The 14983-nt window shown below is 40.6% G+C and overlaps 7 protein-coding genes across 7 annotated transcripts; 6 read left to right on the top strand and 1 right to left on the bottom strand.

Moving 5' to 3' along the window:
* Positions 1 to 198: 198 nt before the first annotated feature.
* DSE1 (Dse1p) lies at positions 199 to 1941 on the top strand (the record flags this gene model as incomplete). The annotated part of the gene is made up of 1 exon (XM_454561.1): positions 199 to 1941. The coding sequence occupies one exon, from the start codon at positions 199 to 201 to the stop codon at positions 1939 to 1941; it is 1743 nt and encodes a 580-aa protein (XP_454561.1).
* A 541-nt stretch (positions 1942 to 2482) lies between these two features.
* YCK3 (casein kinase YCK3) lies at positions 2483 to 3904 on the bottom strand (the record flags this gene model as incomplete). The annotated part of the gene is made up of 1 exon (XM_454560.1): positions 2483 to 3904. The coding sequence occupies one exon, from the start codon at positions 3902 to 3904 to the stop codon at positions 2483 to 2485; it is 1422 nt and encodes a 473-aa protein (XP_454560.1).
* Positions 3905 to 4706: 802 nt separating this feature from the next.
* Positions 4707 to 5783, top strand: EAF3 (Eaf3p; the record flags this gene model as incomplete). The annotated part of the gene is made up of 1 exon (XM_454559.1): positions 4707 to 5783. One exon carries the CDS (start codon positions 4707 to 4709, stop codon positions 5781 to 5783), a length of 1077 nt encoding a protein of 358 aa, XP_454559.1.
* Positions 5784 to 6077: 294 nt separating this feature from the next.
* Positions 6078 to 6770, top strand: KLLA0_E13487g (C2H2-type zinc finger protein; the record flags this gene model as incomplete). The annotated part of the gene is made up of 1 exon (XM_454558.1): positions 6078 to 6770. The coding sequence occupies one exon, from the start codon at positions 6078 to 6080 to the stop codon at positions 6768 to 6770; it is 693 nt and encodes a 230-aa protein (XP_454558.1).
* Positions 6771 to 6857: 87 nt separating this feature from the next.
* SDD4 (Sdd4p) lies at positions 6858 to 9062 on the top strand (the record flags this gene model as incomplete). The annotated part of the gene is made up of 1 exon (XM_454557.1): positions 6858 to 9062. The coding sequence occupies one exon, from the start codon at positions 6858 to 6860 to the stop codon at positions 9060 to 9062; it is 2205 nt and encodes a 734-aa protein (XP_454557.1).
* A 796-nt stretch (positions 9063 to 9858) lies between these two features.
* AGC1 (citrin) lies at positions 9859 to 12579 on the top strand (the record flags this gene model as incomplete). The annotated part of the gene is made up of 1 exon (XM_454555.1): positions 9859 to 12579. One exon carries the CDS (start codon positions 9859 to 9861, stop codon positions 12577 to 12579), a length of 2721 nt encoding a protein of 906 aa, XP_454555.1.
* A 461-nt stretch (positions 12580 to 13040) lies between these two features.
* NBA1 (Nba1p) lies at positions 13041 to 14861 on the top strand (the record flags this gene model as incomplete). The annotated part of the gene is made up of 1 exon (XM_454554.1): positions 13041 to 14861. One exon carries the CDS (start codon positions 13041 to 13043, stop codon positions 14859 to 14861), a length of 1821 nt encoding a protein of 606 aa, XP_454554.1.
* Positions 14862 to 14983: the final 122 nt, after the last annotated feature.

Raw genomic sequence — 14983 nt, 5'->3', positions numbered from 1 at the left:
AACATAAACAGGATGTTTGCTCATATGGCTGCCTAACACACTCAATAGGTAACGTGCCTTTCTCTAATTTTTGTTGCTTGTTCTGCGTTTGGTCCTATTTTTGATTGGCTCAGTGTTTGCTAGTGCTATTTTTATTTGCCCTGTATCATATATAAACATGTCGTTTCTAAAAGTGACCAGCTCTTACTCCTCTAATGGATGTACCTGTTAACAATCAATTATTCTCTGCAGTGCAAACATTACACAAAGTCAAATAAGAAACTGTATATTGCGAAAATTATGACTGAATTCTACAGGGCTCCAGAGATATTCAGACAGAACGCCATCATCGTCAAGAAGAGTAGAAGAGATATTAGCGATGACGAGAACAGTACTATTGTCAGGCGGAATTGCAAGATAGAGGCTTCGAAATTGAACAGTTCCTTGCTAAGGAAGGTTAGTGGTGATTTGAACGATGTCATTGTCACGAAAAAATTGAAGACAGATTGTTGGAAACTGTCAGAAGACACTAGGGACGTCACTTCAATGTCATTGGATAGGGACACCATTCTACTTTCCACATCACAGACATCGGATAATTTACAGTTGTTCCAATTGCGGAATAATGAAATTAATGAGCAGGCTCGCGGTGGGAAATTGCTCCATAGTTTACAAACCATTACTGTTCCAGGAAAATCTATTCTGGCTACAGATATCATGCAATCGCAGAATAATGACACCGTAGTTTCCTTCGATGATAAAGTCCATGACAGAATCTTACTTTCAGGACACTCTGATGGATATGTGAACTTAATTGCAACTTCAATCGAGAATGGGAACGCCAAAATTCTAAGACGTTTCAATCATTCCAAACATTTGAAAGTGATCACCGATAGCATGGATAGTGTTGATCTTGCTACGCAAATTTATAACACAAGTCGTTCAAAACCAATTCGTCATTTGAAGACCTGGAACAAGCATCATTTCACCTCTGTCATTAACGATTCGTTGTTTGTCTATGACGTGAACCAACAGTGCAAAGACCCATTATACTTGAACAGTTTCCCCGGTTTGGAACACGTTGATGTTAACCCAGTCAATCCATTCACATTTTCTCTGACAGGAACGAAATTTGGGCAGTCCGGAATTGCATTGTTGGATCTTCGTTTGGGTGATGGTAACGGAATACGTGTCCCTGGACCTCAGGACAGCAATGCCGAGTCTGGCAAATGTTATACTTCCAAATGGTTAGATGAATATACGGTCGTTAATTCGGTCGGAAAGGCATTGAAGATATGGGATATCAGATATGGGAAGGTTAGAGCACACCTGTTGGGTCATAACGGACATGTCAACAGTCTCGATTACGATAATGAAATGAAGAAAATATATAGTACAGACGATCAAGGCTTAATAATGTCCTGGGATATCAAAGATTTGAAATTCACCGACCAAGTAATGTGTTGCAGACCATCTCATGGTATCCAGAGCTTTGGATTACCAGCGGACTGTGTGCAAAACGGTAACATTATTCAATCTCCAGATCTGGAAAGAATCGGAAACAAGAAACATCTAGGGAGTCATTTCGTCGGCTTAGCAGACTCTCATTTCATATCCTTGCAAGATCAAGAGCTAAGATCGTACTCGGTTGTTGACATGCCAATGGTTTTACCTCCACCAAGGAACCCATTACGTCTACTCGAATCCGTGTCGACCGAAACGAAATCAGAACCTCCAGCTACTATGGTCTACTCCAGTTCAGATGAAACAACCAAGGATAGTAGCAATTCTGCGTTTGAAGATTCTGAGGATACTCTGGAATACGAAGCCCATTCTCCAATGACGCCTGCACTAGATAGCATGTTTGACGGTAAAACCCATTCATTCGATATACCCACAATCCCTCTTCTGTCTGGCATTAGAAGAGGCAGCGATGCCACATTTGTATGCGAAGGCTTATGATACCCGTTCACCTCCCTCAATCACCTTCTGCAATTCATTGAAACCTGTTACCCATGTGGAAATTATATTGCATTGCATTCACTTCAAATTTAACTTACTATCAGCTAATAAATAATTCAATGATTAAATATACTCTTCAAGTGCTTAATTCGTTATTTAAGTTCCTTGAAACTAAATTACAATTTATATTAAAGTAAAGTAAAATATTATGAATATGTATTTCTATTTACATATCTGGATGTTCATGTAATTTGTCAGTTCTCCTCAGCTAAAGCAAGGGTGTAAGTTTGTCTAATAAATGCGAACCGAGCGAGAAAGATCATGGGAATGGGAGAGACACAAAGATATGAAAGGTTCCTTCTTGCCTTGGAAAAAAAATTATAAAAGCAAAACGCTCAGCGTTAAATGTATCCGTGTGTGCCTGTTATTGGAGAACCCAGACGATCAACGCCTTTTCAGCTCTTACAACAGGACAACAAATAGGTAAGGAGGGTTAAATTAACTTATAATACATCTTCTCGTCATGGGCCTAAAAAATGGGCTAGCAAATTCCACAGCACAATTTTGAAAAAAATCCGCCTTCTTCAATGGAATCATTATCGTCATACTCTTCGTTATTCGGAATGCGTCTGCCATGAAGCTTACCCATTGAATCGTACGATTGTATATTGAGGTTCTGTTTCAATGGTACGTTTGGTCCCACAAATCCATTGCCCTGTGACAATCTCACCCTACTGTTCCCCATACTGCTATTAACATTTTTCTTTTGAGACTTATTTGGTGTGCTTTGTGAGAAAGACCTATAGTTACGTGAATCGTGCCTACTATTCTGTTGTTGATGATTTTGTCCCTGTACTTGCCCCGGTGCCTGCTGTTGTGCCTGCTGTTGATGCAATGGTGTAAGCTGTTGAGCAGAATGTTTTGTATTTCTTGGTGTTGGATTACCATACCCATGCAAATTAACTCTTTTGTTGACCTTAATGTTCCAACCTTGACCGCCGTTCAAATCCATCCAATCGTAATGACCATCTTCTTCGTACCCATTTTCTTGCATGATTTGCGTCATCAAGGAGATCAAATAATCATAATCTGGGTCCTGATCGAACCTTAACGATCTACAGTACGATAGATATTCAGCAAACTGTTTTGGTATCTCCGGTGTCAATAAATCCGTTGGTTTTAACCTCTGTTTCGTGAGTCCAATCTTTTCATACTTAGCCTTGTTGTTAAGAGCTTTCAAACCTTGCCATGGTAAGGACCCACGTAAGAAATAGAAGAATACGTGGCCAAGGGACTCCAAGTCATCTCTTCTCGATTGCTCTCTACCGAAATGGGTGTTTATCGACATGTACCGCGCAGTCCCGCTCAAAGATTTACGCTCTCTATATGGTATATGTTGTTTTGTGTTTGGGTCCCTAAACTGCTTTGCCATTCCGAAATCAACCACGTATATTAGGTTTGCGTCACCACCACTGCTTGTGGCACACGACTTAACCACTGACCCATCCGATAACTCCCGTTGAAACTCAGATATCAAAAAGTTATCCGGCTTAATGTCCCGATATATCAAATCATGCTCGTGAATAGAACGTACTCTATCAATCATCTGTTTCGCCAACATTGCTGTCGTCTTTACGGAAAATTTTCGACTACACCATTCAAATAAATCTTCTAACGACGGACCCAACAAATCGATGATCAAAATGTTATGAATCCCCTCTTGACTGAAATAATACGCATGAGGAATTCCTCTCACATCATTCAATATCCTATATGCGCGAAACTCATCCCGTAACTGTGGTGAGTCAGACCGTCTGGGTTCAAACTTTATAGCAACAGGGTTCTTCGACCCACCATTTAGAATGTTTTCACCTTCAAAGATTATTCCAAACGAACCTTCCCCAATCTTAGGACCAACAGCATAGTGAATTCCTACCACATGCTGGGACGAACGTTTAGACATTGCAAAAGCACCGACTCTGGGTTTTATCAAGTCCTATCGGGAAACAAAAAAATACAATACTAGGAAATGTGGGAAACCTTTCCTTTCTCTCTTGCTTCGAATAAAATAGTTCAGTAGCCACCACTCAAATAACGTCTCATCGACTCAGAATACCAATACAGATGTTTGTCCGCGTGTAAAAGATCGTCCTTGCCAGTCAGAACCGTTGTGGTTTGCTTCTTTGGTCACTGTGATAAAAGGCTGTTTCTTTCAAATTTGTTTTTGTTTCATCAACTTTTTTTTTTCTTTACTTTGGCATTAAAGGTCAGAACAGCATTATTAGGAGAGCTTTGCAGACCTTGTGTGATGGTAAGAGGTGGATATGCGACGTGATTAGTGGCGTTGTGGTGCTGGAATTGGTGTTGAAGGGTGGCCAAGACTTTATGAATTGATACTAGTTTGACTCTAGTGCTTTGAGGCAATACTTGGAGATATCAGGTCACTTCCAATGTCATATCATATCACGTGAGTTGTCACGTGATCAGAATTTCCCACTTCCTTCTTCTTGGAAAGTACTGCATTCCTTCCAAGTAGCTGCGGTTTATATACCATTACTATCAAGTGCTCACCTAGTGTTATCTACTGTTTCTATACTGTCCGTTTTCCCATGTTTCTTCACGTAAAATTCAAATGCCAAATCTTACGTTAAAGCTACCATCTAGCACTTTCACGAAACAGAAGTTACACATAGTATTTGAACCTGCTACGCTGGTCTTTCTCCAAAATTTAATTGTCCCAGGGGAACTTTCAGTAGCTGTTGATCATGGCAATTGTTCTAGATGGGAAATGTTTGTGTTATCACGGACCTTTGCTCTATGAAGCCAAAGTATTACGAGTTTACGATGAAAAGAATCAGACTATTACATCAAAGGACTACAAAGACGTGAGTATTGACGATGAAAAAGTAGAATTTGATCGTCCGCCGGAACATATGAGACAGGGCCAATGCTATTTTGTGCATTACCAGGGCTGGAAGTCGAGTTGGGACGAATGGGTTGGTTTAGACCGAATCAGACCGTATAACGATGAGAATTTGGAATTGAAGAAGTCGTTGGTGGAAAAGGCTCGAGAGTTGAAGAACAATGGTGGGAAGAAGAAATCAGGATCACGGCCTGTTGGCAGGCCTAGTAAGGTTGAGAAGGGCAAAAAGGCGGCCAGCCGTACCTCAAATAGTGGCAGTGGTACTAATACTTCGGCAAGTTCGACTTCCGCTTCTAATCCAGCCTCATCTTCATCTTCTGGTACAACAGCAGCAGCTTCCAGCTCTGACAAATCCGACCGTAAGAAGGCAACCCCAGTACTAAACAAAAGATCACACCCTAAGATACACATAAAAGTCCCTATCTCGCTTCGTTCTGTGCTTGTAGACGACTGGGAAAACGTCACAAAAGACAGAAAGCTAGTACAACTACCCAGCGAACGGCCAATCGAACATATCTTGTCCCAGTTCTATGCAGATACTAGCAATTCGACCTCCTCAGTGGTAGAACAAGCTCAACTCTCAGAATTTCTGCAGGGAATAAAACTCTACTTCAACTTATCCCTGGGGAAATTACTCTTGTACCGTCTAGAAAGAATCCAATATGCAGAACTACTGAAAGCACACTCGGAGAAACAGTACACTGAAATTTACGGAATTATCCATCTACTAAGACTAGTCACTTTACTCCCCGAAATGATGGAATCAAGCAACGTCGATGACCAAACTGCCAAGATCCTAGTGAAACAGTGCGACATTTTACTCGAATGGATCGCCATAAACATCGCGAGGAAAAACTTCCCAGTAGATCCCTACATAAACACGTCCTCCCAATACGAGGGGGTCGCACTAAGCATGTAATATATCTCTACCACATCTCCAGACCCCACCACATACACCGTTATATATATATATATCCCCCAAAACCCTTTTTTCGGGGACCCCAGAAATATTATTTCCGGGCCGTGATTATAAGCGATCAACATCTGAAAAACAGTTTCGATTCGACCGTACTCATCATAGCATAACAATCACAAGACATCATAAATATACTGTTCGTTATCCTTAAATCATCAGCTGTCGGAGCCTCGGAGTAAGCAGTGTACTTCAGTATCTATTGATATATTTACGCTGTACAGCAGACGGTGGTAGAAAATGATGGGTTCTGAGAGTAAGGAAGCGTCGGAGGAAAAAGTAGGCGGCAGATACGTTTGTCCTCATCCAGATTGTGAGAAGACCTTCTCACGGTATGAGCATTTACAGAGGCATAAGCTTAACCACTGGCCGAAGCAGATATTTCGGTGTGAATATGTTTATCCTGACGATGGGATAGTTTGCAACCGGACTTTCGTTCGGAAGGATTTGTTGGTGAGACATCAGAGACGTCACACGAATAACGGTGTTCGAATGCAGATGAAGGTGAGAAGAGAATCTGGCAAAGAAAGAGCGGCGGGTGGGTCTAAAGCAGCGGCACCGCAGCTGCCGGATACGGCGAGTGTCGCTGGTGTTGGACAGCAGCCACAACAGCAGAAAAAGGTGGATCATATCGTACTTGATGTGGGGGATAAAAAGCACAATAAGGCGAGCTCGGGTAGCGGACATGCGGTTGGCCATGACAGTAACTCTTTGCCCAATAGCAGTAGTACGACAAGTAGTAGTAATACTAGTCTGAATGCTGGGTTTAACGCAATGGGGCCAGCATCAAACGGTAACTTGAACAGTTTCTTCAACTGGTTGTTCGCCGGTGGTGTAACTCAGGATGCTACGCCTCAACAGAATAGTAGGTTGGATCAGCCATCTGATGCAGTGCCACCAACTGCGAAGTTGGAAGATCCATCAATTTTGTGACCGCCTCTGTCACAATCCCACGTTCAGCCACAGTACCAACGTCAGCAGCAGCATATTGATAATATTCCCTTGGACCAAAAAGCACACATGGTTCCGCCTCAACAACAGAGTTATGATCCTGAACTTAACACAGGCCTCAATACCAATCCAGGATTAACAAATATCGTGGATGATTTATTCTCGGTGGATTTCTTACCAACAGATCCGTTACAAACCTTGGTGCAGCAGATGTCTTACAATGATATCATCCCTCAACAATCGGGAGAAAGTGTCGCTACCCCATCTAATGCAGGCTCTGTTACTTCATCCATCGACTCGGTTCCAAATAGATCTCCAAAATTTAAAGATGTTGGAAAGGAGAACATTAAGGACAATTTACTGGCACAGAAGTCGAAAGTCGGAGAGTTAAAATCGCAACTGAAACGGTCAGCAACAGTTTCTACCGTTGAATCGGATTCTCACAGACTATCAAAAAAGCAGAGGTCTAAGCTGATATCCAGGCCGTCATTTTTCAATATAGACCCTAACTCGAAGTTCAAACTATCGTTGGAAAGACAAGGTACATTAGCACTGCTAATCGCGGACGTGAAATATATTATGTTAAACAAATTACAAACTGCATTGAAGTCATACTGGTTGAATTTCCATCCACAATATCCAATTTTGCATAAACCGTCATTTGACATTGAGAAAGAGCCTCCAATTCTTATTCTTAGTATGATTATGACCGGTGCTTCCTATCTGGGATCTGCCACTCGTCGTACGATAAGTGATGTTATTGCAGGACCATTACGTTGGTTGATATTTTCGCATGAAGATTTCCAACCACCATCGGAGACTTATATTATTCAGTCACTTTTATTGCTTGAGTGTTATGAAAAGACCAGTACAAATAGATATTTGCATGAAAGAAGTTATTTGCATCATGGTACCACAATTCAATTACTTCGTAGAACTCCTTCCTTGGGAGGGCATCCGTTACGTGTCAAGAAGGAACAATCACCATCGAATTACGAATCAATGGAAGTGATATACAAAAATTGGATCGATTTTGAGACTTTGAAAAGAACAGCATTATACGCCTTTTACATTGACACAACTCACGCAGTTGTGTTCGGATACACATACCTATTTATTCACTGTAATCAAGTGAGGATTTCGTTGCCATGTTCGGACGAGATTTGGGACAGCTACGATTTATCGCTCGACAAATTATTGCAACATGGATTTGGAAGCAAGGATATAAGCTTCCTTGACGCGTTGAAAGAGCTTTTGAACCATGTGATGCATCAGTTGCAAAGATCGAATAACACAAACAGTTGGACCAAGTTGAAAACGAGCAAATTTGGCAATAAATTGCTACTATCTGGGTTGATATCTATCATGTTCCAATTGCAACAACATTCGGAAGTGATTTCACTTGGTGCCGACAACCCATTAAGCGTACAAAATATACATTGGCAGGAGATCATTTCATTCGCCATCGATTACTGGCATCAAGAAGTCATGCACGGTTGTAACAATTCATCAAACTCAGTCCTGTCCCACATAGATGCGGTGGACGACGAAGGAATCAAACTGTTGAGGCTAGATGACGTTCGCTCGTGTAAGATTCCAGCCTACCACATGACCCAAATTATACTAAGAATATTCCAATACGACTATTACATATATGTAGGCGCACCTTGGAGAATGAACGTTCGTGCTGGCACTGAAGAATATGCATTGGTGAGCGAAAGAATCCTAAAATTCAGTCAAGACCCGATGCAAGGTGGAATGGCCATTATTTATGCTTATATGTTCTTATTCGAGATGTTCCACAACGGAGAAGATATGTCATGTGACGTGAATCTCGACTATTGTATCACTAGACCAAACACCTTGGCATTGACCACACTCTTAATTTGGTCTTACAATTACTCTCTATACGGCCCAGAAACCCATATTTGGGACAACTCCCCTGATGCATCATTAAAGATGAACATGAAGGTGAAATCGGAATATGTCCCCATAGAAACCTTCCAACAACATCTGAAGAAAATGTACAGGTACTTAAAAGTTAAAGAAAATCTCGACGTATTCACACACCACCAACAACTGAAAGAAAAGGCAAGGCTACTAAGAAACATCCCAAACACAAACCATCTCGCCGGAATGATGCTATTCATGAGAGACATGTTCCATGGATGTTATTGGGAATTGGGTAGAGAATTCAGTAATTTATTCGACAACTGCCTGGAAAGATCCATCGGTAGAGAAAAAGCTGTATGCGAACACATGTACGAGACTTGATCAGTCGTCGTGCCATCTTGTAAAAACAACGAAAACAAACAGAACAGTCAGACATTCTATAACGCAGACTTTATAAATACAAATAATACACACATCTGGACATGCAAACTTGCTGCTTACCATGAAATATAGGTAAAACACTTTCAGGTCACATGACCTGATGTCCAAGCTCCAATCTCCATTGGAAAGACCCTGCGGCCCGAGCGGGCCAGAAATCCGAATTTGGGTCCCTAAAACAATGTTTCTGGGGTAACGTAAGCACATTGAAAGAATCGGAGCCGAAATTCCACCAGAAACTCCGTTTTCGAGGGCCCGGAAAAATCTTTTTGCCCAAAAAAAGATCACAGCTTTGAATCGGTTCAAATACAAAGAAGCTGTTAGAGATGGCCAACACGAGATTGGAAACTGGATTTAACATCATTACATTAACGTTGTTTAGTTCGTATTTAATCCTGTATCGTTCAGCCAACAGTTGGGAAGTTAGATTTCGCTGCCAAAACTGTTTTGGAAACAGGCACATTTTATTTATTTTAGAAGCATCTCTCTGATCCGTCCAGCATTAAATGAAGCTGTGAGACAAGGTGATATTTCATACTTTGAATAATTTCGTTTGTGCATATCTTTTAGTTATCTGGGTTGAACATTCGTTACATTGTCAAGAAGTCAAGATTTGAATGCATTTTATCATTCGTTAAGGCATTTTACGTTTACGTTATTATTTATTATATGATTTAAAGAGAGACACAGAAATAGAAGCAAGGCAAAAAGTATTAAAGACATATAACAACATGCAAAGATGGAACTAGTGAATTCGAATAGCGAGAAAAAGAAGCAGCAGCTGGAGGTGTTTAGCAAATATGCCAGTGTGCTTACTGCTGAGCAGAAAAAGCTGGGAGAACCGTATGCTAGCGATGTTTCGGACTCCGGAGAGACTGGTGAGTCGGTGTTAAGGTACGATGATTTCATCAGGCTTATATCGAACTCGCAGTCGTTGTACTCGAAGTTTACTGATCACTCGTTCAATTTGAATCAGATCCCGAAGAATGTATTTGGATGTATCTTTTTCGCCATGGATGAACAGAATAAAGGATATTTAACCATCAACGATTGGTTCCATTTCAACAACATCTTGGAGTTCAACAACTACCATTTGATTGTATTATATGAGTTTTTCAGGAAGTTTGATGTGGCAAGGATACGGGCCCGACAAACTTCGAATATCGATGATCAACGTGTGAAATATATCAATTATGGGAATAAGTTCCTGAGTTTTGATGAGCTGTATTTGAACGTCGATCAGTTTAAGTCCACTATTTCGTTCTTACAAAAATGCGTTAACGATGAATTTATTATGAAAAATGATTTGGCTTTGAATTGGAACGAATTTCGTTGGTTCCCATTTTACCAGTGTAGTCCGTTTGGGAAATCTTCAGGCACTTATTTCTCTTTGAATTCGCTCGTCACGATTTTGCAAAGCGATTTGAAAGATGAGAAAATGTTCGTTGGGTTCAATAAATTATGCCATCTGAACCCATCGAAAAATTGTCGGACGCTTTCCAAGAACCAGCTATCTTACCTTTTGAAATTGTTCTATTCTCACAGAGTCTCTTCAGATGTTTTCAATTCTTTGGATTTATCCAACACAAAGCTTATCAAATGCGATAACAATTATATCCAATACAATGTCATAAAAGACATATTTTATTTATTTGAGAATTTTGATCTTTTGAACCAGGTGCTTATACGTTACGCACAATATTACGAATTCGATGAGAACGATGTCAGAGAGCAAGTGATTACGAAGAGGGACTTTATGGAGTTTTTGAATAAAGAGTATAACAAAGTGACGAATATTGTAGAGTTTTCCCCATCACAGATTAACCTCTTGTTCTCCATTGTATCAAACTCAAAACAGTCAAGGCACCAATGTTTGACTTCGATGCACCACTCTGATGAAACCATCGACGATTTCATTCATAGCCAAGTTCAGATGGGACCTCATATTAATAAGGGGACTATTAAAGAGTTCAACGAAAACTATAACTCAACTGTGGATGAATTTAGCCAGGCTTCTTCGTTACAAGAACATAACGAAAGGAAGCAAAGCCAAAGAGTCTCATTATTGGATCGTCTTTGGGCAAGTAAGACTCCAAAGGATACTGCCGAGAGTCGTAACCTTACTATGGAAGACTTTATGAAAATCTTGAACCCTAACTATTTGAACGATATTGTGCATTCCATGGAGTTGAAGAGAATTAGATCGGAATCATGGTACTCTAACTTCTATTTCTACCCGATCTTTGATTCGATTCATAACTTTACGTTAGGCTCCATAGCTGGGTGCATCGGCGCCACTGTCGTGTACCCTATTGACCTGGTAAAGACAAGAATGCAAGCGCAACGTAACAGTGTACAGTACAAAAACTCCATTGATTGTGTTGTGAAAATCTTCCAAACTAAGGGTATTAGAGGTCTTTACTCTGGTCTAGGCCCACAGTTAATCGGTGTAGCCCCCGAAAAAGCTATCAAATTGACAGTGAACGATTTCATGAGACAGTATTTCATGAACAAGTCTCGTACGATTAAATGGTACCAAGAAATCCTTTCAGGCGCCACCGCTGGTGCTTGCCAAGTTGTGTTTACAAATCCATTGGAAATCGTAAAGATCAGATTACAAATGAGATCAGATTACGTCGGTGAAAATGCAAGGCCACAATTAGGTGCAGTAGGAATTATAAGGCAATTGGGCCTTCGCGGTCTCTACAAAGGTGCCGCAGCATGCTTACTGAGAGACGTCCCATTCTCCGCCATATATTTCCCAACATATGCTCATTTAAAGAAGGATGTATTTAATTTTGATCCAAATGATAAAAACAAGAGAAACAAACTCAAAACCTGGGAACTCCTCTTGGCTGGTGGGATCGCAGGTATGCCAGCAGCTTATTTGACCACTCCTTTTGATGTGATTAAGACCAGATTACAAATCGATCCCAGGAAGGGAGAAACAACGTATACAGGTGTAATCCATGCAGCAAGAACGATCTTGAAAGAGGAAAGCATCAAATCATTTTTCAAAGGTGGACCGGCTCGTGTGTTGAGAAGTTCCCCACAGTTCGGTTTCACCTTGGCAGCATTTGAAATGTTCCAAGGGTTATTCCCATCGCATTTCAAGAACCATGAAACAAACAGTAACAACGACAGCAACAATAACTCAAGCTCTTTTGGCGGACCCAAAAAGCATTCCGACGTAGAGGATGATACACCCATCGTCACTGGTTTGTTCACAACCTTCTACAAAAATTTCAAAAATAATCATTACAGCCATGAACCAGTTCCGATAGAATTCTATGGTCCATCAGTGGACCCATACTCCAGTAATTTCCTCAATTACTACTACAAGAGCTGTCAAATATCAAAAGTTTTCATAGACCTCGATTACAACTTTGCCAAGTTCGATTTTAATGTTTACAGAAAGTTCCAAGATGAATTGAAACGAATTGGCCCTAAGAGCAACTAATGTACATTATGAACTAAGTTCGAAACACTATTTAATACGTATGCATTTATATCATTGTATACACACGCGCATCAAGGTGCGGTACTAATGTAAACACCTATTTATTGTCTACTTCCATTTTCTTCAATTCTTGTCACCTGACCTTCAAATACTAAGTGTTTACTATCTTTCCTGATCTGGAATTCAGATCAACAGTGAAATCAAAACATCAACACCTTACTGACTGTAAGAATCTTTGATCTAAACGCAGGTTAGAGGTTTGTCAACCCAGTATAGTAATTGTAGCAACTAACAACCATCTACTTATTGAGGTAGATACATTTATTTTTGAAATTGCTTGTTGTTGAGGGAATTCTTTGGAAACAAGTCTATTTTAGAGGATACTATCCCAGGTATCAATAACAGTTGATCTGGAAAGAAGGGAAATACTACAACCAGAAGCACTATCTTGGACAAATACAATGAGTAAAGAGCCATTGGAGAGTGCAGTTAGGCCACCAAGCGCTAGCAACAACCCTAATTACAACAGACTTTCTGCTATGATCGAGAATTACAGCTTACATGAGAGTTTGGATGATGAAATATATATGCCAAGCAAGGGAATAGATTCTGCTGAAAGGGCATCTCCACAATTGTCATATACATCTAACGATCAAAATGTGGCATTCTTCAATACGTATGGGTCCCCTCAGCCTTCTCCAGATGGGAATCGTTTACAATTAAACGGTCAATCGCCAGGAAACAGAGAAAGCATAATATCGGCTTATTCAGGCACTGTCCATGAAGGTGTTCCAGTCTCCTATATAGTCAAAAATAACAGTACTACCGCTGTGAAGAAGGAGAATTTTGAAGAGCCAGCTTTACCGCCCTTCCCTACTAAGAGCGAATGGTCAGCTGCATCAGCAGATGCATTGTCTGAATTAACAACAAAACCAGTAGGAAACTCTATTGATACGGAAGAACCTCAGGTTTCGTTAAAGAAAGAACAGATTGGGCAACCAGCTGAAACAGATACGACTCCTACTTTAGAGAAAAACAACTCATTAAAACTTGTATCTATGGAGATGTCCCATCAGAAGGTCCCTTCATCAATCGCATCAGGTAATCTAGCAAGCGAAAGTGGACATTCCTATAACGCATCTGCCACAAGTAATTCGGGATCCAGCATGGTAAATTTGGACCATACCTCGCAATATGGTGCTACTGGTAACAGTGGTGACTGTCAACATCTATCTCAACTTGAAACGACGACAATTAAAGAGGAATCGTACGATGAGCAACAACAAACTCCAGTTTCTGATTATAATAACATCCCCAAGGTCAATGTCACAGAAGCAATTTCGGACACTACACCACTAAACATATCACAGGCTCCAAGCCAGCAAGATATATCTCAGGTATCCGAAATCAAATCAATTGCTTCGAGTATATTACCACCACTAGAAACTCAAGTTAACAGTAAGAAGACCGCTGGTGCTGAACCAGAACTTGAAATCATATCAGACTTACATCCAACAGTACCACCAAGAAGCGCAAGAAGGCCCAAGTCACATATATTTATCAAGGAAAGTTTAGATGATATTCAGAATCAACTTGCAAAGGAGATGGGGAAAGGTCACAGTGCCAGTGCAAGCCGGAGTGAGAGACATTCAAGACAAAGCAGTGTGAGATCTGAAAGTTTCTTCTCTGCTACTGAGCAAGATGATACCATGGGACCACAGGAGGATGGATACACTACTAGGCCACTACCTTCTATTCCAAGCTCATCATCGTCAAGATTGGAGACCCCAGAGAACCAAATCACACAACAACCGAATGACCAGGCAGTGTGCAATGTAAAAGATCCAGAAGATGATGATGATTACGAGGACATAGTAGAGAAAGGTGCTGATTCCACTAAAGCTGCCTCATCAGTAAGGACTCCACAAAGTAAGCTGCCAAAGGCTCCCAAGAAAGGCCATTCGAAGACCAGATCCAAATCTCACCAACGTCAAGGCCAAAACCAAAGCCACAATCAAACCAAAAAAATCGGATCCAAACACAACAAAGAACTAAGATCCTTCGATATAGATACTATCTCACAACTATTGAATGTTACAAAGGGAACCCTGATAGGGTCAGAATTCTCTAACCTTGGTATGAAGATCGAAGAGAAAAGAGCTCTTGAAAGATTGGTCGATTCTCTCTCTAGATTGACTGCAGATATGGTTCTGGATCCAGAAAAGTACCAAGAAGGTTTAAGAAGACTTGAAAGAGCTACTAAAGCCCTTGATGGGTTTTGATACGAATTTTTTGTGCTTTTTCTCTTCTCAGTTTTGTATTAACGTTATCAGTAAAGAATCAATATATACCAAATGTAATAAGTATTGAAAGAAAAATTCTTAAATCAAAGAAGGAAACACTG

This window comes from Kluyveromyces lactis (assembly GCF_000002515.2).
Source record: "Kluyveromyces lactis strain NRRL Y-1140 chromosome E complete sequence".
NCBI classification, from domain to species: Eukaryota; Fungi; Ascomycota; class Saccharomycetes; order Saccharomycetales; family Saccharomycetaceae; genus Kluyveromyces; species Kluyveromyces lactis.
The sequence above is the reverse complement of the archived record's forward strand: the minus strand, read 5'-3'. Positions and strand labels throughout refer to the sequence as shown.